This window comes from Neodiprion virginianus, chromosome 1 (assembly GCF_021901495.1).
Source record: "Neodiprion virginianus isolate iyNeoVirg1 chromosome 1, iyNeoVirg1.1, whole genome shotgun sequence".
NCBI classification, from domain to species: Eukaryota; Metazoa; Arthropoda; class Insecta; order Hymenoptera; family Diprionidae; genus Neodiprion; species Neodiprion virginianus.
The window spans coordinates 32,692,563-32,720,116 of NC_060877.1; the positions used below are offsets into that span (position 1 = coordinate 32,692,563).

Below are 27,554 nucleotides of genomic sequence, written 5' to 3' on the forward strand. Positions count from 1 at the left end.
TGGAAATGAGAAAAGTTCGTACACGGAATCTTTACGCCAATACCGTGTGACTGAAATTTCGCCTAGATCCATACGCGCATGAATTCAATCGTCGTTGCTAAAAAAAATAATACAAACCTTACACCAAATGGCGCGGAATTTTATACGCAACATCAGACGAAACTTTCAAAAGTTTATCCCATATGCGAGTAATTGATAGTTTGAGTATTTTTCTTCTTCATTCAGAATTCAAATTCCACGATGCACGAGAGTCAGATCGATACGCGTAGAAAAAGGGTGAGAGAAGAAAGGGCGGTATTAGAAAAACCGTAATGACAAAAGCAAGTGGAACAAAAACAACGAACATCAATGAATGAGAGGAAAAAAGATGTTTCAAAGAAATACGTCCTTTGCGGTGACGCCCAGGTTTAGCTTCTGCTGAAAATGTGCCCTGTTGTCGAGTGGGCGTAACGAAGCGAAGCTTCACCGCCATTTGTCACTGCATCGCGTTTATTACAAGAGAGGCACGTGTGCCTCAGCCACATTTCAACCGCATCATTAAGGCGAGGTTAGTGAGAATAAATAATAATTATAATAATTATTATTATTATTATTATTATTATTAAATAAATTTGGTAGGGTTAAAAATTCTTCTGGAAACAGATAACGAATCGCTGAACAATTTTTAAATACACGAGGCTATGTATTACGCCTGTTAGTTTTATTCAACAATGTATAAAAAATGTCTAAGCTGGGCGATAAATAAAACCTTGGTCGGATCGTTCGGCTTTCTTGCAGTCTATAATTATAAACCTTTCACGTTATATCGGGCATATTATATTCTCATATCTCGTTCCAGTGATGCTCGATTATCGCCAATTCTTCTGGTTCTGATCAATTCTTTCCTAGCTATACCACCAATGTCCTCGCAATACTTTGACACGTTTTATTGTATGTCTGTAATACACGGGAAAAGTTCGACCGTTACGTTTGTTTGTTCCCGTCTTTTATATTAAGAAGAAAAACATCTCGCAGTTGACTATACGTATATAACGCGAACTCACTTACGTTCGAACTTTGATAAGATAAATGCTACAGCTGATGATATTACGTAGGATTGAACGAACGATTAAAGTGGTGAGAGATTTTGTCGCGTGTTTTAAATTTCGATGCGTCGAGAACGAAGGAGAAGCTAATAAGTTTACAAATGACGAGACAATTCGCCGATGACGATACCAGATCGTGTGTTCCGTTATTCTGATCGAGGATGAATCGTTTTTTTCGCGAAAAAGCTGGAACAGCGACAAGATGAATTGGGATGATCATTCTCACACGTCGAGCGGGTTTAGTGACGTCGAAACGTTTGTGACCTGCGCAAAAATTCTCATAAAGCATGATACGTATAGTTGGAATAAAATATACGTACCGGTGCCTGACTCTGCGATAGACAAAAGAGCGGGATGATATTTTATTTATATGAAAAAATGAAGAAGCTAGAAATGAGTATAAAGAACTTATATTAGAAGACGGGCGTATGGGTGCGGACTATTTTCGCGGGTGAGCCAAAAAAATAGTAGAGAAGACTGAAAAGTCTCGACGAAATCGAGACCGCAGACGCCGTTTTGACGTCTGATCGAACATTATAACGTATGTATAGCTGCTGGGACATATGTGTATGTATATATATATATATTAAACCTACTTCTATACAGCTCGGCCCACGTGGTCGTCGCGGTTATATTCGCTGTAGAGAATTTCCTCTCTCGAGAAGCACGTAGGTACATTTCGCCCCCGACTGCAGACACATTGAAGACGGATATATTTATCGACGAGTTGGTATATAATTAGCGGAGCGAAGTTTATCGGTATGCGATCGCTTACTTAGGCGATTAGAATCCCCGGATGACTTTTTTACCGTGTCGCAGAACTTGCGACATTCGCGAGGGCGACGGAAATAATGAACGAATGGTGGGTCATTAAAAAGCCAGATATAAGGGCGTAATACGAAAGGACGCGACAAAAATCTTAGAAATACTTACCGATTTTGCGTGCCTATAGTACGAACGTCTTTCTTTTTTTCATCGGGTTATTTTTCACATATTTGGGTGACACACTTTCGCAAGGTTCCCGCGATAAATTGAAAGGAGAAAGAGAGACGCTGCCATGCGTGGATTTCGGGAAAGGAGGAAAATATTACGACAAATCTCTGCGAGGGGTCAAGCCTTCGCCAATTCGATATACAGCCTCGAAAGGTCGTTGAAAGCGTCGATGGGCCAACAATTCCGAACATTTTCACACTCGGAGAAATGTCTCATTCGATTCGACGAAATCCTTCCGTTGATATATCATCAGAATTTCGATTTTATTTGATTTCGTATTTTCTTTCTGTCTTTGTCAATTCAGTTACGAAAATTCTGACTGGGAAGAAGAGAATTTCATTTCAAAAAGTGCGCGAGAATTATCTATCTGAAAATTGTCCGGAATCAGATGATAGTTTTCCGTTTTAACACTGGAAGAATATGTAATCCGTTTTCTTCGGTAAACCGATATATAAACTTCGCGGATCGATTTGCAGGAATTTTCATGCTATACCGTTCAACTTAACGAAGAGATCCAATCGAATCTCACGATCAGCATTAAAAACGGATTACATTTTTTGCCCGAACAGCGCGGCTGCTCAGAGAACAGTGAACATCCGGAGAGACGGGGACGTATAATTTATATAACGTAATTTCTCGTGGGATTTCTCGCAATTCGTATTCACAAGGGAAAAGTTTGTCTTTGCATTGCTATGCGATGTGTTGAAATTCAAAGGAAGCTTCACTTTTCAATTCGTATTCCGTTTCTGAATTCTTCATTGCTCGTAAAGTTCAACTTAAATTTTTTCTTTTTCAAAATTCCGAATATTTATATCTCGAAATAGCCAAACAGTAAAAAAAAAGATTCTCGACTAATTTTAATTAAGAATCCAAGCAAATGACTTGTGTGCGTTTATAAATTCTGTGCACGTTATTCAAAAATGTTACCAAATTCGCCTTATTAATATATCAATCCTGGCACGGTTCTAAATCAAATCAGGATCTAAAGTATAAAGAACTGTCCGCACGTCAGAGAAATAAAATTGCCTAAACAAGTCCAATAAAATAAAATCTGGCTGATGCGTGTTGAATCTTGACTGTCAGATTATAAGTATGTAAATCACGGGAGTTTAGCCCGCATACTCAAGTCCTCTCTGCCAAAATATACATATATAACCGCGTGGAAGAAATGGATAAAAAAAAAATAAGAAGTTAGAGAAAGTGCGGTATAACATTTTTTTCCTCAAATCTGAGTGACATTAAGCTTGTAATATGCGGCACGTCGACAACTTTTTATCAACAATTTTTTCCTGTCAGTGAAATAACATCGTCAAGATCAACCTTAGACCGCCACGTTAAGTGAGGCGTAACTTTACATTGAAAAAAAAATAGAGAATAAAAGATCGAGATAACAGTGCAGAGAGAAAAAGTGTGAGCAGAAAGAGTGGAAGCCAATAACAACGAAAGCGGACGAGCCACAAAAGAAAAAAAAAAAAAAGAAAAATCCACATGCAAGAAGAAAGGAGATCTTCCTCAGGTCGCAAGCAGATAGCGTTACATTAGAAGAGACGTTATTCTACATTTCTTAAGACTCGGTGCTTAAGCTTTTCACCTCAACCTGTTGAACAATTATTCTACACAAGTCTCAAAGAAGTAACAAAATCCATTAGATTCAGCCTCCGTCTCCGGTAATACGCTGATTATAAAGTGAGAATCATTTTCATTATTCATTTCGCAAGCCACGTTAATGCGAAAGGTATTTAACTAGGAGTCACGGCATACGTATATCACGCACACACATGTGCAATGTCGACAATGCGCTGTAACGCGATAAATTTCATCCCTGTTAGAATATATCATTTTCAACCATTTACTCCTCCTCGTATTCTCCTGGGAACACTTTTCTTGTGCTAATGTACGATGTGTATAACGAGATGCTTGTGGTACCGCGATCCCCGCAGTGGATGTACAACCCGGGGGTGATTTGCGACGCGAAGAGTAAAGTTTTTTTTTTTTCCTCGCTCCCAGAAACTCGGCGCTTTGATGACAGCCAAAAACTTGCGAGGTGAGTAATCTCGTTTCTTCTGCTTCTGTCTCTGTTTCTTCAAATGAGCTGGCTCGTTCAAATAAGCTCTGCCACGTCGGACAACTTCGGGCATTATGGATGGACTCACGCTCTCGTGAATCCCCGTGTTTACGTTTTATTACGCAAGGCATATCTTCTCTAACCGTATAATAAGTATGACGGTGACGTTATATATAACAGGGAGCGTTTCCCCTTCTCGGAGTCAAAAGCTTTTACATTTCTGCTTCCGTCAAATTAGCCGGATGATGTATGTATAATTTACATGTATATGTGTAACATATGTATATACATCATCGCACCGGCGCTTCTTCGGACTAAAGTTAAACCGCTACGGTACGTTGGATTAGAAACGTGGATTAAAAAACTGTTTCCGTTGAATGATACGCGTGGCTCATCTTTTCGCTGTATTTTACGATCAATTTTTTTGTTTTTAGCAAATTGTGTTCGCACGACCGTTCGGTTTATTTACGGGAATCAGCTTTTCAATGTCAATGATTTGATCAGATATTTTTAAAACCTGTAACAACCCAGAGGAGAAAAAAATAACCGCAAATTTTGTCGCCCTCATTGTATAATATACATATAATGTATGTGTAATAAACACCGCTAATTTATTATACAAGCGAAAAATCCCAGTGGTGTTTACGCCAACGGCGACGTTTTGATCCGTAAAAAACTATGTTTATGCATGTGTAAATAAATAAAAACGTCGTAATATTTATTGAAGCAGTAACACGAGACAGAGAAAAAGAGAAAAAGTATAGTATCGTAACGATAACAACTTTTAACAAGATGTTATCATTCGAGAGGCAGACCGAATCACAGGTAGAGAGTAATATGCCGTCATATTTCATACGTCACCCGGAACACGGTTTAACCGCCAATGAAATCAATGTTCGTTCGCATTTCGATGCTTGAATATGTTCCGACGGTTTTCGAAGAGGCGTCGCTTAAATGCACCTTTCTGAAAATTTATTTTCACAGATACTGAAAAAAAATATTCGTCCGTTGAGTAGACTACGCGAGTATTTCAGAGCCGGAGATTTGCGTTTCCCGAAATACATAAAACCGAACCACATCTTCCTCGGCGACGAGTTTGGCTGAAATTAATCGAACGTGTATCCGATTAAGCTGCCGTATGTCTCGGGCCGATTTATTTTTCAATCTGCATGGCTAAATTTTGAAGAACGAGAGAGTAAAAAAAGAAAAAGGATAAATTATCGTCGAATCGCAAGCGAAGCACCGGCGGTGGTAAAAATATCAAACAGGTCGCGGTTCGAGGGGTTGACGAGATAATGATGCTTCGTTGGAAACGCGAATTTTTACCCTTCCGAAGCCCGCGGAGCGATTCGACCCGAGTTCAATATCGCGACATTGAGAAATGCCCGAAGTTTAGAAATTGTTTGAAAAATCTGGTTAAATATTTGGCGTGCCTGAAAATTAGGGACCTCAGAGGAGAGCGACGTTTCGATTCGTAACGCGTGGAGCGCGAAACGGGATGAGAAAAGAGGAGAAGATTATCCGGCGATATCTGAACAGCTTTCGCGGCCTTCGCAGCCCAGAAATAGCTCAAAAACGTCAGGAGAGTGATAAATTTGATTCGATAGCAAGTTCAAGTTCTCGGGTTGTTACATTAACGGATATAATACAGATGCGAGATAAGTACTCGTCCACCGCTGTTCCAGGCTATCTGCCATTTGATTAGATCAAATTGGAAAAATAGCAATTTCAAATGGACAGCGGCGATCAGGTTCAATCAGCTGGCGTAAGTGCATCAAATCTATTATTCAATGTCGGTGTGCGAAATACGACGATGAAAGCAATTGACTGCACGAGTAAAACCTCGCGACTTTCCGCAGCGAATTTACTATATATCGCACGTGTGCGTACAAATGATCGATGCATTGGCAACATATCCGTCGGCTTCGCTGCACGGCCACGTGGGTGGAATTTTTTCAATCGTTTACGTATTGCAAGCTGCGGAAAACTTGTGTATCGCGTCGTCGCTTTTGCGGTGCGTATGCACGTAGGTTCGACATCTGTTCAAATTGCGGGGGATGAATCGGGCGATAAATTTTCACGGGAACGAGAAACGAGCGAAGAATAATTATTGCCGAGCATTTCACGAGAATATACGTACAATACGGCGACGAGACCCGATGAAAATTCCCTAAGAAAATTGACAGGATACGTATTCAATGAATTAACAAACAATTTAGAAATCAGCGTTCAGTTAGCGACGTTATTCCCGAGAGTTTGCGAATTTTATTGAAACTGGAATTTACCGACCGACATCCGGCGAATGATAATTAGATCGAGTCGACGGTGGAAATTTAATATTCGTAGAGAATTTGTCTGATTAATTATACAGTTGTACAGTTCCTGCAGGTTATTAGAGAACTTTGCATACCTTATATACTCGCTTCTCACCCAAGCAAACTCCGACCTTCGACCTGGAAGTTGGTTGGTTATTGAAGCGGAATGGATCGGCTGAAATTTTATATTGCCATAACTTCGGTTAATTAACCTAGATGACAACTCCTTGCACAAATAATAAGTTCGATGTACACATGCAGGTACAGGTGATGCAGCGCCGTCTCAACTTCAGAGATCAAATATGCCAGACGACGATGTTGGAGAGAGTATGTCGAGCGTGATTTCGCACCCGGAATCGAGAACTTATCTCAACATCACATCTCTGAATTTCAAGAAGTTCCGAGTGAGAATTATCGGCGAGGTGTTGTTGACGCAATTAGTCGATCATCCCGAATGTGAAAACAGATTAGAGTCAACTTGCTTCGGATAATTGGATGCAGCTGCAGCATCCGGAGGGATTTGAATATCTATAAATTACAGATATCGGGTTATATATAGCTGAAAGCTTTTCAATTTCCTGGGTAAAAGAAGAACTGGTCTAATAAATCCGTCAGCGTATTCGATGTATATATGTGCATAAGAGTGATAAAAACGTTCGGTGAATTTGTAACGCGATTCGGAGATTCCTTTTTCACTCGTACTAAAGGGACGAAATCTGATTAATTTCTACCACACTCGGATAAACGTCGGCGTATATCTTTGCGGCGTAGGTAATTCCCCTCCTCCAGACCCTTCAGACTTGCGATTCGTTCGCCAGTGATATTCGGACAGGAATAAGCCAGCGGATTCCAGGCACGAAAGCGGTTTGTCCGCTGATCGTGGTTAATATCAGTTATACGTCACCATTTCGGTGGTACAGGAGAAGCTGGATGATGAAAAAAGAAGGAAATAAAACGCGAAAAACAAGAAGGGGAAGAAGAAGACGAAGAAAAAGATGAAAAGGGAGGGATGCGAAAGGCCGTCTCCACTTCTTTGTGATAACTTTTCTCACCCGTTTTCACCGCCGCGTCACATACCCCAAACGATTTAAGAGAAGTGAAACGCCGAGGTCCGCAGTCGCGACGCTCGTATTGAATAAAGAAGCAAATTTACGGGGTCGTGTCATTGTTACGAGCAGTAAACAGCGGCCAGCCTCAGACGTGATTCTCTCTCTCTCTCATTTTTTTGCTTTTATTTAATATTTTTTGTTTTTTTTTTTTTATTTATTTTCATTGTCATTTTGTCTCGGCATTTTGCGACATTTTCATCGTACACGCGCGCCTAATATGCGATGCGTTAATCGCACACACACACACACACACACACCAGTATCGACGGTGATCTGGAAAGTGAAGTTTTTACAACATCGGCAGGAAGCTCGGCCTGCGCCGCTGTAGCGGGAGACTTAATTGTGCCATAAAATATGCATCAGACTGCAGTCGAAACGACGCTCTTGCATGCCAACTAAAAGCCGTCCCAACTATCAAGAATATACTGTAAACACAATTAATGTGCCATAACTATACGTTACGTACGACGCCTGTTGTATCTGCGCATGTTAATACAGAGCGGTATTATTCGCGATAAAAAAAAAACAATTAACTTTTTTCCGATCCGTCAAAGCTGCAGCAGCGACTTGTAAACTGTGATGAAATCTTACGTGACGAAAATTATACTAAAGGATATATGAAATTTGTTACCGAAGAATGAAATTCGACAAGATGTGAAGGTGAGGGATTCACATCGAAATCTCCGGTACAGGGGAAGGAACGATACTGTTGAGGTGCTCGAAATGAAACTGATAAACAAGTTGAAGAAGCGAATCATCAGAGGAGGATACCGGAGTCACGGAGTCGAAAGATTAAGACGAAGATAAGGCCGCAAATATATTCGGGACGATAAAATATGAGCCGCGGAAGCGAAGGTAATTTTAGAGGTTCATTGATAACGGGGTAAGATTCGATCAAGAAGCGGCGCCACGCGAAGATCGAAGTGCACGGATCGGCTGTAATGTAATATATTTATAGCAGAGTCTTGGTTATTGTCAAGGTGACACCGGCGAAGATAAAGCTGGTGTATTTGCGAGATTGAATCGTCGGCCATGGAAGCCTGCAATTCGATTCGCGGCGCAGATCCTCTCGTCCAGCGTTATAAATGTTAGCCGGTTGGATATAAACAGATCATGCAGCCCGCGATCGGCACGTGGATCTACATAAACCTTGCAGCGTGCCTACTTCTGTTTAGCACTAAATATTTCTGCAGTCTGTTCAAGATTCCTTGTACAACACGCGCCCGAAGCAACTTATCTCAGTGCGGTGCGCCTAGAAGAGGAGATAAAAATCAAGAAAAATTAACACTCTTCGTGTTCAAATGTCATCTGCCATGCGATCCTCTCGTCGACGTAATTTCCTTTCTCCTTCTTTTCTGCTCTTCGCGCAGCAGCGGCTGATTTTTCTCGCTTATCTCGTAACTTGGCCAAGGCTTTCGGAAAGCGTTCTACGGAGAAAAGGAGAAACGCAAGAAGGTCGGAATCCCAGCTGAATCGGAGCCCCCCATTTGCATAAGGGTGACTGCAGCTACCCACTTTGATCTCGGCCTCTCTCTTCGTACGAGAATGTTCGCGAAACACGTAATGAGCATGTATATATGCATATACTCGAGGAGCGTAAGAGAAGAAGACAGAAAACTACGCGCAGTCTGTTTTTGCAGAATCCAACGTTAGGTCCCTTTCACGCTTTTACCGTCACCCGACCGTTTTCGTGCACGTACCACCCTGTATTTGCAGTTCAAACGCGTCTCGGTACAAAAGATTTTTTTTCCTTCTCGTGCCATTTCGCGCACCCTGCACGCGCTACTCGTTTCTCGAGAGAGAGGGTGCACTATACTTGGGAAAGTGAAATTTAATTAAAGAATTAGCAGAAGCTAAAATGGGGGCGGAATTGAGAGAGAGTCGAGCTTTTCGGTACTTTGCCTACGCTACACGGCGATATCTTGTCGTAATTACGCGTTCAATTCGCTCTACGTATAACTTACCGCCACGGGGAACGAATCCCTACGAATTTACCCCCGATCGGTGAAAGCGGGTTGAAAACCAACACTTTCAACGGCGACGAGGATTTTCTAATTGTCTGCACGAGCTGCTCAGCGATTCCGAAGGAGTCAAACTTATACAGTTATTGTATAAACACGGTGTTTGGTTTACACCTTGTTAGGTATGTCGCGTATGAAGTTGCGCGTTATCCTTGGCAAGATCGTCTGTATTTATTTCACGCTTCAATTTTCTCAAAACTTCATCCCCCTAGCCAGTTTGGCTTATACCTACACTACGTTAGCGAAGCTTACCAAGTTTTTGGCGCGTGAGTTGAGGTGCCCAAATTTAAGGATGGGATTTGCTCAAATCCTCTAATATAATACACGCATCTCTGAAATTTATGAGCTCAGAAATTGAAAGTGTGTATATATATACATATATGTTGTTTTTCTTTTTTTTTTTTGTTGTTCCACTTTAAATATTATACTAATTAATAATTCGCTTCGTATCCTGCGGGTGATCAATCGCGTTGCAATTCTAATGCTAATGGTATTAGGTGTTTGTCTACGCTCTACTGTGTTGAATTTAACCCAAATTAAGACGAGATTAATCATTCTGGGTATCCGAACGTCGCAGAGATAATATTAACGTCAGCCGTGCGGCACAACCCCATTTTCGTGATCCCTCCGGATGGTAATGAAAATTTCATCTCATATTCATAACGTATGTGTCTCTTTTTCCAAGAAAGACTCGCATTGTGTGGGTATGTATGAGTTTAGAGTGAACGGATATTATACGAAAAATCGTAAGCATAATTCAGACTCTCGGAAGTACGTTTCTGCAAATTTTCATCCTCAGGAAAACTCTCCGGATTCTCAGTAATGCGACTGCTTTTTATTAATACAAGTCTCGTTTACGTTTTCACGGTGGGCAAATATTCGCGTCGTCGCAGATTTTACGAACCTCAAACTGTCCTTCGATAACAAATTAAAGAAACAAAGAAATACCGTTTTCATCAACTACGGTGAAAGAACGCTGATAAACGCGAGGAATTTTCTCAATTTTCCAGCTTTGGCTTTGATTTTTACGCTTCGTTAGCGTCATAACGTCACACCGGCAGCAGTTATGCGAAGAGGAAGTCACCCTTTGAATTATTAGTCGTGCAACGTATGTTATAGTGCCCGTATTTCTCGCTCGGCGTTATATTGCTTCCGCGTGTAAATTAGAGGTGGTAAATTCGCGGAGATGAAATTACAGAGAGCGACGTCCCGGATTCACGCTTTCGCAGCACATGTGGACAAGACTGCTGCAATGCAGCTGAACGCATCGCTGGAGCCGAATAAGAGACGTTGGCACTTAGCGGAGCGGTGATCTAATTAATACGCAATTATTTCGAACAACCGAGCGGATATACCCTCACGGCTATGGAATAATCATCTGTTCTGTACGCCGTTGCCGATTAACAGCCCGTTGATTTAATTGTACCCTCCGCTCGACGGTGTCGAGCTGTTTAATAGCCTGAGAAATTGGTTACTATTTTCACTATTTTCATTTCTTGCCGTAACCGAAAATTATGGATTAAAGTAGAAAATGAAAATGAGTTTCTGCAAATGTAGACAGAAAATTTATTACGTGATATACGAATATTTTGAATCGCGTTTACGAGCACTAGATTTTTTACTACTGTTGCGATAATTTGACGCTGGTGAAACAATAAAGTGATTTTCAGACGTTAGTTAATTGAAAAAATGTAGTAAACTTAACGAAAAGATTTACTATTGCAATAACCAGAAAATTTTACATCGACAATTATGTTATTACATTGAATAGTAAGTAATATATCAGATTTTTGTGCAATTCGAACAATACGAGTATTTAAATCGTTCTTCCAGCGAAACCCATTTTACTAGAATTTTCTAGGAACTTTGAGTAATGAAATTTTTCTCAACGTGGCTAAATCGACTCGTGCGGATCATTAGGTATACAATTCTCGATCAATTGCATGGGACGATTGTCTCCTGCAACTCCTTGTCCAATTTCATCAATTATAGCATTCAACCCAATCACATTATGTACTCCGTTGTCTGGAAATTTCATTCGCTTAATCAGGCCGTGAACAATTGGAATAATTGTTTCAACTGCTTGCAACTGTTTAAAATAACTGTGGCTGAATTGCTTTGATCGACGGTTGAATTACAGTTAAAAGATTTCGACGCTTACTATTTCATTGATCCCGTGAAGAATGGCGAGGCGTGATATTTGCGAAGTGGTATTTTTTTTCACATACGCAGAATTTGTCCACTCGATCACACCCGCACGGACATCGCTCATCTTGACGTCCGTGAAACTGTCCAAAAGTTGCGAAAACGGGTATACAGTATTCTTTCTCGAATAATCAAAGGAATTTAATTTCACGACGCGACGCTATAACCGAGGCGTTCCGGTGTTCGGAAATTTTAAATCTTTTAGGCGACATTGTTCGATGGGCTTGCATAAATTTAACTCCTGGTGTGACGTCACCGCGTTCCACGCGCCTCGATCCTCGGCAAATTGGTCGACTTGTACCTAAACGAAGATGGAAGAAAAATTGTTCGTCGTGACGTGAACGTAAAAAAATTATTTATTGTACAGATCGGCAGGTATTCTACGCGTGTATTTACAACTGGAGGAATGCGTGAGTCTTCGATATTTCAATTGATAACTCTCTACGTCACGGGCACGTGATTCGTCGTGGATGATCAAGCTTGAGCAGACAATTAGCAAGATCATCGTGATGTGGCGATTGGATTTAAGATCAAAAGCACGACAAGCTAGAAGAGATATGTATAAATGCGCACGATGATAGACGTGGTGTATTCGCCTGGCTTACCCCATTCGTAGCTAATGGATAAGATTTCCCGGACGTTGATTCGTTGCGCACTTGGCGGGAAAGTAGAAGAAATAGAGTAATAATAAGAACGGGAGGAGGTATAAGAGAAAAGAATCTCTTGATTTATCACTCAACTTCTTCTCTCAAAGATTAACTCAAGTGTAAGATTTAGACCGCTAGATATACCGCGAGATGGAGTGCGATCATAGATCTCGGACTTTCGAGGACTCTAATGCGGTTTATAGGCGTAAGATTTTTCCCGGAAACTCACCTATAACACTCCAGTTCACAGCCAACGATTTTTCCACCAGTATTTGAAAGACATCCGTACCCGAGTCCCTGTGAAATAATTTCTAGAATAAAAAGCGACGGAAGTTCGTTGTAGCAGATTCTCACGATGGCCTCAATTAATTAAACTTCCAACTTCGGCGTTTGGAGTGACGGTAAAATAGGGAATCGGCGTGCTGCGTATTTCCTATTCGGGAAATAATTGCCCTCGCGTTGAAATGAAAAATTCCTCGACGATGTGCCACTGGAAGTTTTACAGCTTCGCTATCGCGCGGTCTGCGAATCAGCGAAGGAGATGAAAATTGTGGATTAAAAAACACCCGTCGATCTCGAAAGCTCTCGCCGGCTTCGAGGGAGTCTCAACAACTCGCGGTGCACGCGAAACTTACAACTTAATACCCTGATGATTAACACGCGCATCTCGCGGTGCAAAGCGTGTCTATTCCACACAGCCGCCCAGCGGCTTGTAAGGGTGAGCGTTTGTCCGATAAGCGAATTCACCGACCGGTGTGTAAGAGGCCAGGCAATGAACCATGAAATTAATACTAAGGCCGGGATAAGATAAGGCTGGACGAAACTTTGCCCTTTTTGTCTATCGGATAAATTACACGCGGAGTCGAGTCAAAGTCAGAGCCAATAAATCGAGTGGAAGCCCGAGAAGATACATGATCTATAACCGCCTGCGATAACGAGATTTATCGCATTTTCTTGAGAGTACTGGCTGGATATGGTTAGTTGGTATTATGGGCAACTTTGCCGACGTCGTGGAGATGATGGGCGATGATCAGTCGGCTTTTTTCTCACCGACGAATATACGAAAAACAAACATTACGCTCGATCCTCGATATCCTCACCGCGATATTTTATTCACACACTCGTCTAGTATCAGCAAGATTTGATTTTTCAAGAAGGCTGTTTGGCCAAAAATCGCTTTCTTTTATTCGTAAATTAATTATATTCGCAAGCTACGAAGATCTCTTTTGTAAATATACAAAATACAATACTTTTGCATTATAAACGAAAGCTGAGCTTCAAAATTGTTTTGAAATCTAGAAGATACGATCGATTTCAATCTATGGTGGCTTATTTTATTCAGAAGACTATTTTTTATAAAGTGATTAAAAAAAATTCTTTGTCTTTCATTGGTTAATCCAATACTGCCATCTCTTCATCATAATCAATATTCGTGCTGCGTTGAAATATTAAATAATTGTTTCAGCGAATTTGTAAAAAATAGTGAATAAAATAAGTCATTGTAGAGCGAAATCGAAAAAATTTACCGGATTTGTAATCAGTTTCGAGCGCTTTGAAATAAAACTTCGATATCCAACCTTTTCTTAACAATTCTAATATTTTCAATTTTTTAATTATTGAACAAATATTTGCAGGCTAATAGGTAAAAAGTATCTATTTATGGCCGACCAACCTGCTTATCGAGCATAATATGCGCAGCGTGCACTATGATAAAAAAAAAAAAAATGAACTTCTGCAAATCTTATTGCGATAATCCTTCTATCTGAAAATCAGCGATCTAACAAACCGTCGATCTTCTCTTTGCAGTCCCTCTTCCGTAAGCGATCCTCATCGACGTCCAGCACCGGCTGATCCTGAGAGGCGAGAATTTTTCATCCGTGAACAACACCTACAGGCGCCTCTAGTAATGACGTGAAATAATGCCCCAGGAAATTTTCAAGTGGTCCAAATATGGAGGAGGCGGAATGGCTGCTGGAGAATCTGAACTCGTCGAAGCGATACGGGGCTTTCTCTCTTGAAGCGAATGCCGGCTCTGCGGCAATGAACGTGACCCTAAACGTATCCAGCCTTAACCTTACGCAACAGGAAGATGGGATCAACATATACTATTTTTACGAGGTAACTTGTGCCCCAGATTTATCTACATCTTTGACGTAAGTTCGTCTTCTATTTGCAGCGATTTTTATTTATAATATTGCTTGTACGTTACACATATATACATATATACTATATAAGCGTAGAGCTGTTACGCTCGATCATAATAACGCGTATCGTCGGTGAATGTTGTCATTAACAGTGTTGCCCGTTTCGAGAAACTCGTTAAAAAGAAAAGAATTATCACAGCCAGTTATTTTTACGTGGTAAAATTTTCGCCAATTCGGTTGTTTCGTCTTATACAGCCGGTAAATTGGTCCGTACATACGTGACGATGAATTCTTACGACCTGCAGGATATAATAACAGTACCATCATACCGATGTAAGTACAAATTGCTCGCACCGAAGACCGACGCTCATTCCTATATCAGCTGGATATCATCATCGGCACGAGCATAAATTATTGCTTTAATAAATGCATTTACTAATTAGCGATCGATCGATTACCGGACTAGAGGAACAGCTTGTTTTAATAGCCGCAAGTTGTAATGAGGAGTAGATTTATGTCTTAATTTTTACCACGTTCCAATTAGCCAACAAATTCTCGACGATTTTCGATCGTAATTCATTCGGGACTGACTCAATTTATACACAACATCAATACTTAAATTCTATGAAATATATACGACCGGACGTACTGTGTATCAGAATTGAAAATTTCGCAACGTTTTTTACTGATATTGATCTCAAAACAAATCTCTGCATTAAAAAATGGTCAATGATGTGGCGAAATACGGTACACGGTTAGAAAAATAAGGACTGATGAATGCTAGAATTTTCCAGACGGACGTCGATTAGACCTCGATCTGTAAATCGTACGCGGTGTTCGATACGGGCGAAATTGGTAATCCGCACTTCGTTCCAGACTTATGCTGCAGGCCCATTCTTCAAAGGCACAATTTATTACCGGAGAGTGCTAGGCTCTCCACATAGGATCTGTCCATCAGGCACCGCGCTTGTTTTCAGGTTACATAAACAATTTTATTGGAATTTACGATAGGGGCTGCCAACAAAGCGCTCCAGAACTTCAGGAATGGAAGTCCACCGTCGTATATACGTACTCGTAATGCCGACGTGTTTCATTATGTATATATATATATGTATATATATGTACACAAGTATATACGACATATATTAAACATGAAATACCGCGCGTTATTATCCGCGGTTTTATTTTTAAAACGAAAGGTAAACTTTTACGGTTTAAGCGTTCTTTTCGCCGAAACTCTTTTCTCCTTGAAAATAATTATTGTATACCGGCACGGATTCGGAGAGGCATACCTACATTATAAGCAAAGAACGGCGCCCAATGACTGAGAGATATTTCATCTCGGTATAGAAAATAAACGTTATTATATGACTAATTATCTGTCCTGCCCGTGACGGGTGTAACAATATACAAAGAGCCTCGTTGTTTAATCAGCGATGGAAACGCGACGATTGTTCAATTCGCGGGTCGTCTTTGATCACGGCTATTAGCCGCGTGTCGAAAAGAAAGCGAATTCTTGTTCGAGACGGTCGAGAATATCGCACGTACGTATCATAGGTGTGGAAATTTATGCTGGTTTCTTTTTTTTTTAATCGAAACGAGCGTAAAAGCCAGGCCAAGGTTGATGAAATTCGAACGAACTCGCAACGTCCTCTGGAACACCTAGATACCTAATATCACTTTTCCACCCGGTCTAGACCCGTAAACACTTGGCACTCGGTCCTCGTGTGAACAGCCATCTAGTCGCGGAGGGGGGAATACGGTGTTTTTATCAGAGAGTCATCGCCGTGATCTAACCGGGAAAATACTTCACGCGGAACAATCGACGACAGTTTGGTACTATTTTTAATAGAAGACAAACACCGCAAAGCTTGATTTAATTCCCCAATGTCAAATCGACGCTACGTACGCTCTGAGACGAGATATAAAATATACGCGATTTATCGCCTTTGACGGTTCGCCGCTGATGATGACTGAGAGGAAAATTTCGAACCTTATATCGGAGAGTTTGAAAATTCATTGGAAATACCTCGCAAGTTTTACTTCGTTATTACGTAAACTACGTAGTTCGAGACGATATCAAACAGCAGGACGATCAAATGACATGTAAATTGGTTACAGAGAATTCAGATGGGAATTTATTTTCTCTCCATTACTGGAGTACCTGTGCGATACAATGTTATATCATCTTTAACCGTAGACAAGTGAATTTTCAACGAATGGTTGAGAATTTCTTAGAATATTTCACCCGCGTGATAACGCCGCACTTCGTCGACGTAAGGTCGAAGCTGTTTGTCCCCTGCAAGCACGCTTAGATAGACATATAATCTTCTATAAGGGTTCCGAAGTCACGTCCTCCTTCTGCCTACTAATAAAATTCAAGATACCCTCGGGGAGTTAATTAAACAATTTCAACCCTCGCGCGAATAGCTCATATCCCCGGCAATTAATTAATACGTTTCTCTCCTTCAAAGATCAATCAACGAACCAGAATTCGAAATCTCGTCACTGCTTATTGATAAAACGGTACACCTACACATTACGTTTACAGATAATCAAGCAAGTTGTTTGTTTTCTTTTACAGAAAGAGCAGTTCGCCGTTATGGGCGGTCTGTTCTTCGCAATAGTGATTGGAAACGGGGCTGTACTGGCGGCGCTGCTGCTGACCAGAAGCCGGAAGTCGAGAATGAACCACTTCATAAAGCAGCTGGCGATCGCCGGTGAGTCGAGTCAATTTACCCCAGAAATATAAAGTCGAGTCATCGCATCGCCCGGGAACAGCGTCGTCGGTAAAATTAATATCATTTACTTCTCATAGGGTGAAAGCGAAGGGGGCTCGACGCGATTATTTTTTTAAATAATTTACGCGGGGGTTGCGAGCGAAGGGTAAGGGGTTGATAATGGGCGGCTAATTATCGGTAATGAGGGCTACGAGGGTGTAAATTGACAGTGAGTTATTCCCACGCGACTGGTGCTCCTGATGTTGGTGCTTCAGAGGCTCTCCGTGATCCTCCCCAATGGGAAATGTTACATCAGACGGTGGTGAAAGTTTTAGTGCGCCCGAGGGCCGCCGTCCTCGCTTTTCGTCAGCCGATACGGCGCTCGACCCTCTTTTCTCCTCGAAGGCATAAACCGCCCGCATATGGCCAAAACTACGATCTAAAATCCGGGGGCAACCGGAGCGTGATTACCGCTTTTCGAGGCGAACGGGATGCGAAGACGCGTCGCGAGATGTGAAGGAAAAGTAAAACTGAAGCAAGTGAGAGAAAAGAAGAAAAAAAAAACTGAACCGACAGAAGCCTTCTTCGTGCGGCAAATGGTTCCTAACCCAAGCATTCGCGACGCTGTTTACACGAACAGATGGCGAGTAAAGGCGAAGATCGTAAAACTCGTTACTCAAAATTCATGTAAAATTTCACGACCCCTTTACCGACGATAAATTATCGAATTTATATCACTTGTTTGAATTTAATCACCCGCCAAGCTACCGTAACGAGTCACTTACACAAATGTATACCTCGTGACGACCAGTTGCGTCAGCTCGGAACTCCGAACGGACTGTCGCGGAATCGTATATCAAATCGAAACCCAACATCTTACTAACTACCGACTGCAAATTGGAACGAAACGGGTTCCGAATAGTCTGTTTCGAGCTTTTAAGATTCATTTTTGCGGACCGTTTTGCGTCAGTCGCTTTACAAAATACAAATTACCAACATTAATTTTGTCACGCGATTAACAAGAGCTGAAATGAAACAAGGTTAAGAATGATAAACAGTGTACAAAAAACCGGGTTCTTCGTAGGAAAATAATAACCTAGAAAATGGCTGGGAAGTCGGTATTTTATTAATTTGTGAAAGTTGACTCATCCCGGCGAGCTTAACGCCAAGCGGAAGTCGCGAGGGGCGGATGTAAGCGTTTCTTGCTGTGCAAACTAATCGGCCAGCTATCTCTTCGCTCCGGTAAGTTTGCCGCTTTCTACGCAGAGATTAAACACAGGCCAATAAGGCGAGGCGAAAATCATTTTGCGATAACGATTATCAAGGTTTTCGGCGTCTCTTTGCTCCTTTTCCCCTTGCTTCCAGGGCGCAATTTATGGTGCCGCCTGGCTGTAACGGCGATTATCATAATTCCAGTGTCGAACGGTTACCTGATGAACTCAATGCCGTTATTACCGGCTACCTCGAGTGAGATAATTAAGAGCTTGTTACTCCGAGGTCTTACGTTTATACACGTCGTAAAATTTTCTCGGCTCTCAAGTTTGTCGACCTGCGTGTCCGCGGTCCTTCTGTGTTATTAGGTGTAGGTAGACAACCTACGACGGTTCGAAGTCACCGTTGATTGTCCATTTATCCAAGTATATCGCGTTAGTGCAGCTCGAGATTAAAATTCTCATATGAAATTCCATCCAGCGTATTTATCGCCCCGATATATTCTGCTTGTCGTAAAACTTCTTCCCCTCCCTCTCTCTCTCTCTCCTTCGCTCTTTCTTTATACGCGCGTGTGAGATCCATGGACCGGATTCTTCGATACCGAATTACGGCCATCGGGAGCACCAGATATCGGTCGACATCATTAAACGTCCGAAACCCAACACCGCCCTGCATTCGTCGATCCGTCCACGTGACATTCGAGTCGGATTCTCATCGAGATAATGCACTTTTCCGTCTAATCGAATACGACCAGACCATTACATATATCCTGCCGAGATGAAACGGGGACCTCTGGGATTCCCCGAAGCAATTCGGCCGCAGTGCAGTGAGGCAAACTTTTCCCATTTTTGTTTTTTTTTTTCTCTTTTTTTCTTTTTTTTTCCCCCATCAGTGAAAGATCAGCCAGCTCCAGATACCCACGACAATGAGAAGGAGGAGAAGAAAATTGCTCAAAAATACAGAGAATTATGGAAGTGGAAAATATGTCTCTACATCCTGCTACCAACTCGACGTCAGATTGCAAACAAGGGAGCTGACGAAACCGAGGTCTACTTTTGGGGCGCATGATCCTGGCTTTCGAGTTCGCGGTTGTTGGCCCTTCCCGCAAAATCCGGGGTAGCTGGTTAAATTCGGTAACAACGCGATTTGAAATCCTCGTCGGGGATCGTTCTTATCCGGGAATCGGGTCTCTCGGGGAGTCCGGACAGTTGGCACAAGGGTTTTTTTCACGTTCTGTCGGGGAGTGGAAACAGAGAGAAAGATAAAGAGAAAATGAGGGAAAATTCGAGGCCCGAGTTTTCTTCCCAGGAGGTGAACGGTAGTTATCGTTTACTCGAACGTACACGTGTATGCGCGTATATAGACGTGCGGTGAAATGTTTCGAAAGCGTCGAGGTGTTGTAACCGAGCTTTCTTTGCGCCCGTGATCGCGCACGTGCCGATCTGCACGCGAAACAGTCGATATCGCATCGGTATCGCGCGAACATATCCATATCCGAGATTCGACGAAACAAGGAAAGCACATTAGCCAGGACCCGTGAGGGTCCGGTGGATGGCGTCGCGTCGGGACGACGAACACTCGCCGCTTATACACCTACGCGTATTACACCGAGAGACGGTAACGCCTTCCTTTCGGCATAAAAATCACCTAAAATCCCACACCCGCGGACCCCGTGAGTGTTGGTTATGGTTATTTTTATTTATCTCCTCCGAGCGTCGAGAAAAATATCGCCACCCTGGACCGTTGGAAGATGTAGCTCGGTTGTTGGAATGCGAGACTAGAATTCATGAACGAAGTATCGATCAAATCGGGCGTCGACGCGTGTTCTTAATAATTATTATAATGACACTTTGAATCGTGCAGTCACTGTGTTATTAAATCATTGGTCGTTCAACTGCTTGTCCAGTATTATTCGAATCGGATGTTGGTGAATCTTATCTTTGTTCCTGAAAAATGTTCATCGCTTCGCGATGAGCTTGATGAAAGACGATGTGCGATTACTTGCACCAGCTGCATCGGGATACAAGTAATTGTAAGAATGAAACTCAAGCTCTATGAAGTGCAGGAGAAAATAGATTGGCACAACGGTTGCATCAATGGAAACACAATCGCGTAATGCGGAGACGTAATTGTATCATTATTTTATAATATCCAGTCACCCGTAAAGTCGACTTGACGTATAATAAGACGAAATATAATGGCAACGAAAGAAAGTTAGAGAACTCTCCGCGAAGATTCTTCCTCGAAGATAATAAGACGAAAGTCAATTTTGCCAAAGAATTATGTGTAAGAGCTTGTAAAGTGCAGTGAAATTTGAAATTATAATCTTTTCAAGGATTTGCGTTATACATATACGTATACGTGTACTATGCATATGTGCAAGCTCCGCCATCGCATAAAGTGTCATGATTTGAATTTCTTTATTTTCTCCCCCATAAGACGGAGAGTGGTAATTAATTTCTTTCCCTCAACATCATAAAGCGACGCGATGAATTTTTCCAATTCATTCGCAATTCAACGTAAATAATAATTACCAGCTTGTATAAATTCTCGCATGCCTATACAATGGGCTAGGTCAGGAATTGTTTTGACAGTCTAGTTAGCGGAGAAAATAATCGACAGCAGTCAAGATCGAGAACGCTAATTACTCCAAAGCTTGCGACAACCGTTGCCCCAGGTCATGTTTAAACTCTAGCTCACAGGTATATAGCTAGCATTTTTTCCCACTTAAATTAGAGGCCTACGTGTCTCTCAAGTCAAGCTGGAGGCAATATCGAGCCAAACTTCGATCCCCCATCTCGCCTTATTAAATTGTCGGATTATACGAGCAGCTTCTCACGGCTGCAGCCTAAAGACGTCGGCGTCAATTTTCCCCATTAATCTCGCCGCTGTTTATTCCAGATCTTCTCGTCGGTCTGATAAACGTCGGCACGGACATCGTGTGGCGTTCGACGGTCGACTGGCTGGCCGGAAACCTCGCCTGCAAGCTCATCAAGTATTTTCAGGTAAGTTTTGGCTCGCCTTAATTATACCGTGAACTCCTCTTCGCGCTCGGGAAATTCAAGTACAGATTAAGTTTGACGAAGGAAGTTACAAGCAAGATAAAAGGATTAAAAAAACAGAGACGTGGAAAGCCACTGTATGGAACTCGGGGAATATTTTGTTTGCTCAATTTTCGGAAAGATGACCGTCTAACTGGAAGCGTTTTCACAACGAGGTGGATAATGCGGTAAATATAGGTATCACTGGCGAAGAGATGATTACTCACTGCCGACATCTACTGGAACGCTTGGTCAAAAAAATTACGTCAAAATTGAGTCACGTTTTGCGGGAATCTCGACAATAACTCGCGGCGAGTTGTCTATTATTTCCTAATTCACCTTCGTTTCTTTTTTGTTCTGAAATATAATTCCGGTTGACAGGATGGGATAACAATCCTGCGAAAATTCGATTTCGTTACCGCGTATGCCTGCAGACTGTATTCATTCCCAGAATCTATCAACTCTATCTTACTCCGACTTTCGCGGGAAAATATTTATCTCCGCGTAACTTATCGAATATTCACTGTCTATACACAGCTTTCCTATAGTCCCTAAACATGAGAGTACGCCGTCTATAAATACCCGAGTGTTAATTTGTTTCGCTGCAAGGTGAGGCTCGAAACACGTCGTGTCAACGCTTTGCCTTACATTTTGGGCTCTGGCCAAAGCTCGCCTCTTAAAATTTGGTCCATTGTCAAATTCGTTTCTTACACGTTTCTGGATAATTTGACAATTTGATGTTTACCGTTCTTCCGATACTCTTCGGAACTTCAACCCTTATTGTAATTAACTGCCGTTATACAGGTTATATAGGTGTGTAAAGTTATTTACTAGTTAATTCGTCGTTAAGAAAAGTAATTGAATTCCCTGCAGCGTTACATGACTTTACCTCTGAAGACTGTCGGGCCATAGTTTGACCCTTGAAGTTTTACTGCCTACGTGAAAGCTGCGCATGCCTCACCTTCTCAAAGCTGTTTCTACACTCTTTAATGTTTGTGTTTTTTCTTCCTTCTCGGCATCCGAAACTTCTAGAGTTATAGTCATTATCGCGAATGGCCGAGAACCGAGCTGGTTAATTGCAGCAATTGACCGGGTTTCGGGTTTTACAGGCAGTCGTGACCTACAGCTCGACGTACGTCCTCGTCGCCCTGAGTATAGACAGGTACGACGCCATCGCACACCCAATGAATTTCACCGGAGGCTGTGAGTTTATTAATATTAAAATAATGAGTCCTCGTGTGTAATTTACACCCGGAATTTTACGCAAGCGAAAAGAAAAACACACAGACACTCGCAGTGTAAATTGAGCAATGAATAATTCCGTCGCAGGGTTTCGAGCGAAGTGTCTGATCGCCACAGCCTGGGTTCTCTCCTTCGTCTTCGCCACTCCGGTCGGAATCCTTTTCAAGCAAGCAGTCGTCAACAGTAAGTCGGACCTTCTCTTCTTGATGATAAGAATATTTTTCAAAATATGACACGAGGCGATTTTTTCGAAAAAAAAGAATTAACCGTTTCAAGTCTTCTTTGAGTATTTATTTTACAATCAGTACCGAGGATCACAGTGTTTAACCTTATAAGTATACCCGTTCCTCAAATTTGAGTCATTCTCGCGACAACCTACGAGTATAAAGCGCAGGACGTAATTACAGTGCAACAAAGGACATCGCATGTGTCCGGCGCAATTACAGGTATATCGCATCAATTCAAAGTTGCGACGACGGTATATATATATGGTATATATACATATATATATATGTAATGTTGTACCTACGATTAGAGATAACGATATATTATATTACCCTTGCAAGAATTACATTCCACTGCCGCGTAACAATATAGCCCTCCATCAAACCGTTCCGCCGGGTTGGGGACCACCGAGTTAGTGGTTCTGGAATTGCCTTGTTCCACGAGCAATCGAAACACCAAGGACAAACCTCGGTGGTCCGTTGGGAGAACGTCACGCCGACTTGAGCAATAACTCCGGCTTGATGTGGAGAAGTTTCATGTTGTATGGGGGTTGTATCTTTTAAAAAGAAAAACCGTTCGCTAGCAACTGACGGTATAAATTTGCCAATTTACGGGTACGAAGGAATGGCTCGAACTCAAAATTATTATTCAAAAGAACGATGGGGACGGAAGGGTGGCACTTCTCCCATATTAAAGGGTTTTGGCTGTCCTATAACAATATTCGCTGTCGCTTTAGGCTGATGTAAATCTGTTTAGACAAAGTTCAGTGCTGGATCGAGATGGAGGCAAATCAATGGCAAATTTACATATCTTTGGTGAGCGTGACTCTCTTCATCCTTCCGGCCGTCATCATCACGGCCTGCTACACGTGCATAGTTTGCACAATATGGAACAAGAGTAAACAGATCATACCGAAAGTACAACGGCCTAAGATAAACGGTGAGCACCTGAATGATGAGATGACGTATCGTTTGATCGATCGACCGGTAATCAATCGGAAACACGATCCAGATCACACGTCCACTCGCTAATTCTTTATTTAATCTCCCTTTTTTAATTTTTTTTTTTTTTCTTCTTTTGTCAACAGGCCATTTCGACGACGAAGAAGTCGCACGACGCGCGAGCAGTCGCGGTCTCATTCCTCGTGCGAAGATAAAATCCGTCAAGATGACTCTGGTCATAGTTTTCGGTGAGTACATCTTATACGTTACCGACGTTTTTCGAAAAAAATCAGCTCGATTGCAGTGCGACGAATCGAATCGAATACGCAAGGCGGGTTATACCAACAGCGCCGGAATGGAAGTGGGAATACACTTTGCATGCGAAATCTTATTCGGCAATCAGAGACTGACGATTTTCCTTTGCCATCTTCCTTTCTGTCTCCACCCTCGTTTTATTCTGCCTCGCGGTAATGACCAGAAAACCGCGAGTGTCTCTGTGTTCGTTTCATGGCCACGGTTGGATTGGGGAGACAAAAACGGCGTTTTTATTCCTTGTGATCAAGAGTCGAGTAAGAGAAATTAGGCCCTTTGTCCGCCTTAAAACATCTCTCCACATTTTTTACAGTATTCATCATTTGCTGGTGCCCCTACATAATATTCGACCTGCTACAAGTGTTCGATCACATACCGAGAACTCAGACCTCCATCGCTGTCGCCACCTTCATCCAAAGTCTGGCTCCCCTAAACTCCGCGGCGAACCCGATAATCTACTGCGTATTCTCATCCCACATCTGCAGAAACCTGAGGTACTTGCTTAGGTACTTGTAAAATTTGTTCTATATACTAATACTAACACCGGCTGCAGCAACACGCGAGGTCATAAAAGTCGTGAGATAGCTCAACGATCTCATCACTGTCAACCTCAATTGGGAAGCATTTGTAACCTTTTGTCAGAAATTTGCACGAGCATCGTTGAAACGCGGGGTTAACAATGCACGTTTGAAAAGCCATCGCGGGTACATGTAGCGGCGGAGTTTGGACAGGTGGTCATGTTAACTGACGCGTACGTCGATACATGAAAGGTTCCATCCGTGCGACTAGATGCGCAGAATTAATGGCAATTAAGTATGATGCTGACAATGACGAGGTCACGCTGCAAAACGTCAATTTACGCAGCGCGCGAGCAATTTGTGCGTCCATTACGGCACACGCACTGCAAATTGGAAAGCTTCTGATGTTCGCTAGAAAAACGACGTCGAGGTTTGAAGCGTACGTCTTGTTGTAAATACGATATTTTCTTCCTTTGACTTTTTCCTCGGTATCGCAAGCTTCGTCAGAGGAAAATTGATAACTCGTATAACACTTGATATTGCCTGCTACGTGTTCGTTTCGAACCATTTGACTTTGACACTTTGTCAACTGGGATGCCAGAGTCACATTGACGGGAAATGTGCCGGCAGTCTATTTGAGTACATTTTTATACCGTAGATGTACGAAAGTTTCTCCGATACTCTTACTTTGCCAACAAATGAAATCGGTCAAATGGACCATAAAACTCCGGGACGTATTGACGGTGGGGAATTCGAAAATGCCAAAAAAGCATTCGTCTTAGAAAATCCATTACAGTGGGATCCTCTTGTTTGCGATTCGGAAGACAAGACGATCGTTTCCAAAACCTTTATACCGGCACCAGTCTACGTGCTAATGTTACGGTACCTAAAGCTGCTTCTGAGCCTATTAATTCCCACATCTGCAAAATTGATTTTGATGCAAGCCATCGAATCTCGCCAATAGTTTTGCGAAACGCAAAATCGAGACAAATGCTTGGTGAGTGTGAGTGGCGAACGTTGATCTCTTATTTTTTAGAAAGCTGCCTCCAGTTCGATGGATCCTTGGTGGTCCACGTGGGGGTCGAATGGGTCAATCGAGGACTGACACGACGAGCCTGACGGAAGGGGTCCAAAGCACGCGGATTCGTTCGGTCCATTCGGTCCACGCTGCGCGTGCCTCGCACGGTTTGCGCACTTCGAACCACAAACTGTAAGGTAGAAAAGCTTCGAGGACAGCGCTTTCGGGCCAATTGCTTGACGGCCTCGATAGCTGTCTAGGTTAAATATCGCGATCCTCGACGTTCGGGGTTCCGCTGCTGGGTAAATGACGGCAAAAAAGTCGAGCATGCGCCGAGGGAGAATCGAGGAACTCGAAAGTATTAAGTGGTAAGATACGTAATTGACAGGTACGAGAGGTGAGAAGAACGAAAAACGGCGAGGAGTACATAGGTGTTACATACGTATAAGTCGAGATATACATCGGCTGGCGAATGCACTGTTGTGCGGTAGCCAGTCGAGGTTAAACCGGGGAAAAGTTTTCGCTATACATTTAAACATCTATACCAATACCTTAATGTACCGTATACAATGATATCTTGATGGTAATGATAGGGATAACATGGATTGATTTTTATATTATCATCATCATTAATATTGACCATATATACGTATATTGTAATGAAACTATGATCGTTAAATGTATATTATTCACTTGTTACATGTTATACGTACTTGATGTATGTATCTGTGTAACAACGCGGTTAAACCGAGGTAAGAGGAGAGACGTTGATGTACGATGAAATCTCTGTTGAACAGTATTACTACATAAATATTATATATTGATCGACTAATTGATTAATCGATTACGTCGTAGGGCACACAAAATTGACGACACTACACGGCATACCTATAGATATATACATATATATACCTATATAATATGGCTTGTATACTGAATATTCAATTGTGTATATGTATGATTTAATTGGATAAGACATGTTACTATCTAAGATTAATAAGATAAGATGTATTATAATAAGATATCAAATCTGCGTGCATATTTATTTTCACTATGTATATAATAAATGTATATCTTTATGTACTTATATATTCTGTATGTATAAATATTATATTACATATGTGTATATGTATATATATATATATGTATATTGTATTATGGAAACCCTATTTTGTGACAATAAATTGATGGTAACGTAAGACCAACCAAAACTCGCCATCCGGTGTAAAGAAAGTGAAAAGATGCAAAGAGTTTTCAGTTTTCGTAAAAAACGAAACGACGCGAATGGAAAAGTTGAAAATTCAAATAGCGTGTGATAATTGAATTAGTTTAGCCGAAATTTAGTCAGGGCGCGTTTCCGATCGCTACGGCGACTCATTTGTATGGGGCTGAGGATATCTTTGGCGTTTATGAACGACGGGACGGTAATTGAATCGGAGAGAAGTCGCGTCCAGCTCCTCGTCGTCGAGTCCTGGGGTGACGAGGGAATCCAGCGTAACCCGTTTCGCGCATAACACGGCGTATGCTTGCCTGCCTGCCTTTCTTCCATCCATCCATCCGCCATGCACGCGCGTTGGCGCCGCGTCGCGTAGCGTCGATCTTTTCGTTACGTGAGCCGAGGCCCAGGAGCGATTTCCACGGAATATTAATATCCCTAGGCTAGACCCGGTGTGTCCGGAAATTTGTTCGCACGAACGACACGGCGCTAACGGCTTGTCAGAATTTTACTTGCTAATCTGAA

At 42.0% G+C, this 27,554-nt stretch overlaps 1 protein-coding gene across 4 annotated transcripts in view; it reads left to right on the top strand.

Annotated features, from left to right (window-relative positions):
- Positions 1 to 26,972, top strand: part of LOC124309812 (cardioacceleratory peptide receptor-like) — a 33,936-nt gene extending 6,964 nt beyond the window's left edge. The window contains exons 2-11 of one of the 4 annotated variants that reach the window (XM_046773559.1): positions 226 to 547; positions 14,247 to 14,558; positions 17,169 to 17,304; positions 21,418 to 21,521; positions 22,667 to 22,760; positions 22,887 to 22,982; positions 23,781 to 23,963; positions 24,112 to 24,213; positions 24,591 to 24,783; positions 25,832 to 26,971. In XM_046773559.1, coding sequence (XP_046629515.1) covers positions 14,391 to 14,558; positions 17,169 to 17,304; positions 21,418 to 21,521; positions 22,667 to 22,760; positions 22,887 to 22,982; positions 23,781 to 23,963; positions 24,112 to 24,213; positions 24,591 to 24,783; positions 25,832 to 26,009 — 1,254 coding nt within the window. In that variant the 5' untranslated portion in view covers positions 226 to 547; positions 14,247 to 14,390 and the 3' untranslated portion in view covers positions 26,010 to 26,971. Of the gene's footprint in view, positions 1 to 225; positions 548 to 4,104; positions 4,123 to 14,246; positions 14,559 to 17,168; positions 17,305 to 21,417; positions 21,522 to 22,666; positions 22,761 to 22,886; positions 22,983 to 23,780; positions 23,964 to 24,111; positions 24,214 to 24,590; positions 24,784 to 25,831 lie in introns of those variants that run through there. The other 3 variants (XM_046773561.1, XM_046773562.1, XM_046773557.1) reach the window with 3 other exon arrangements.
- Positions 26,973 to 27,554: the final 582 nt, after the last annotated feature.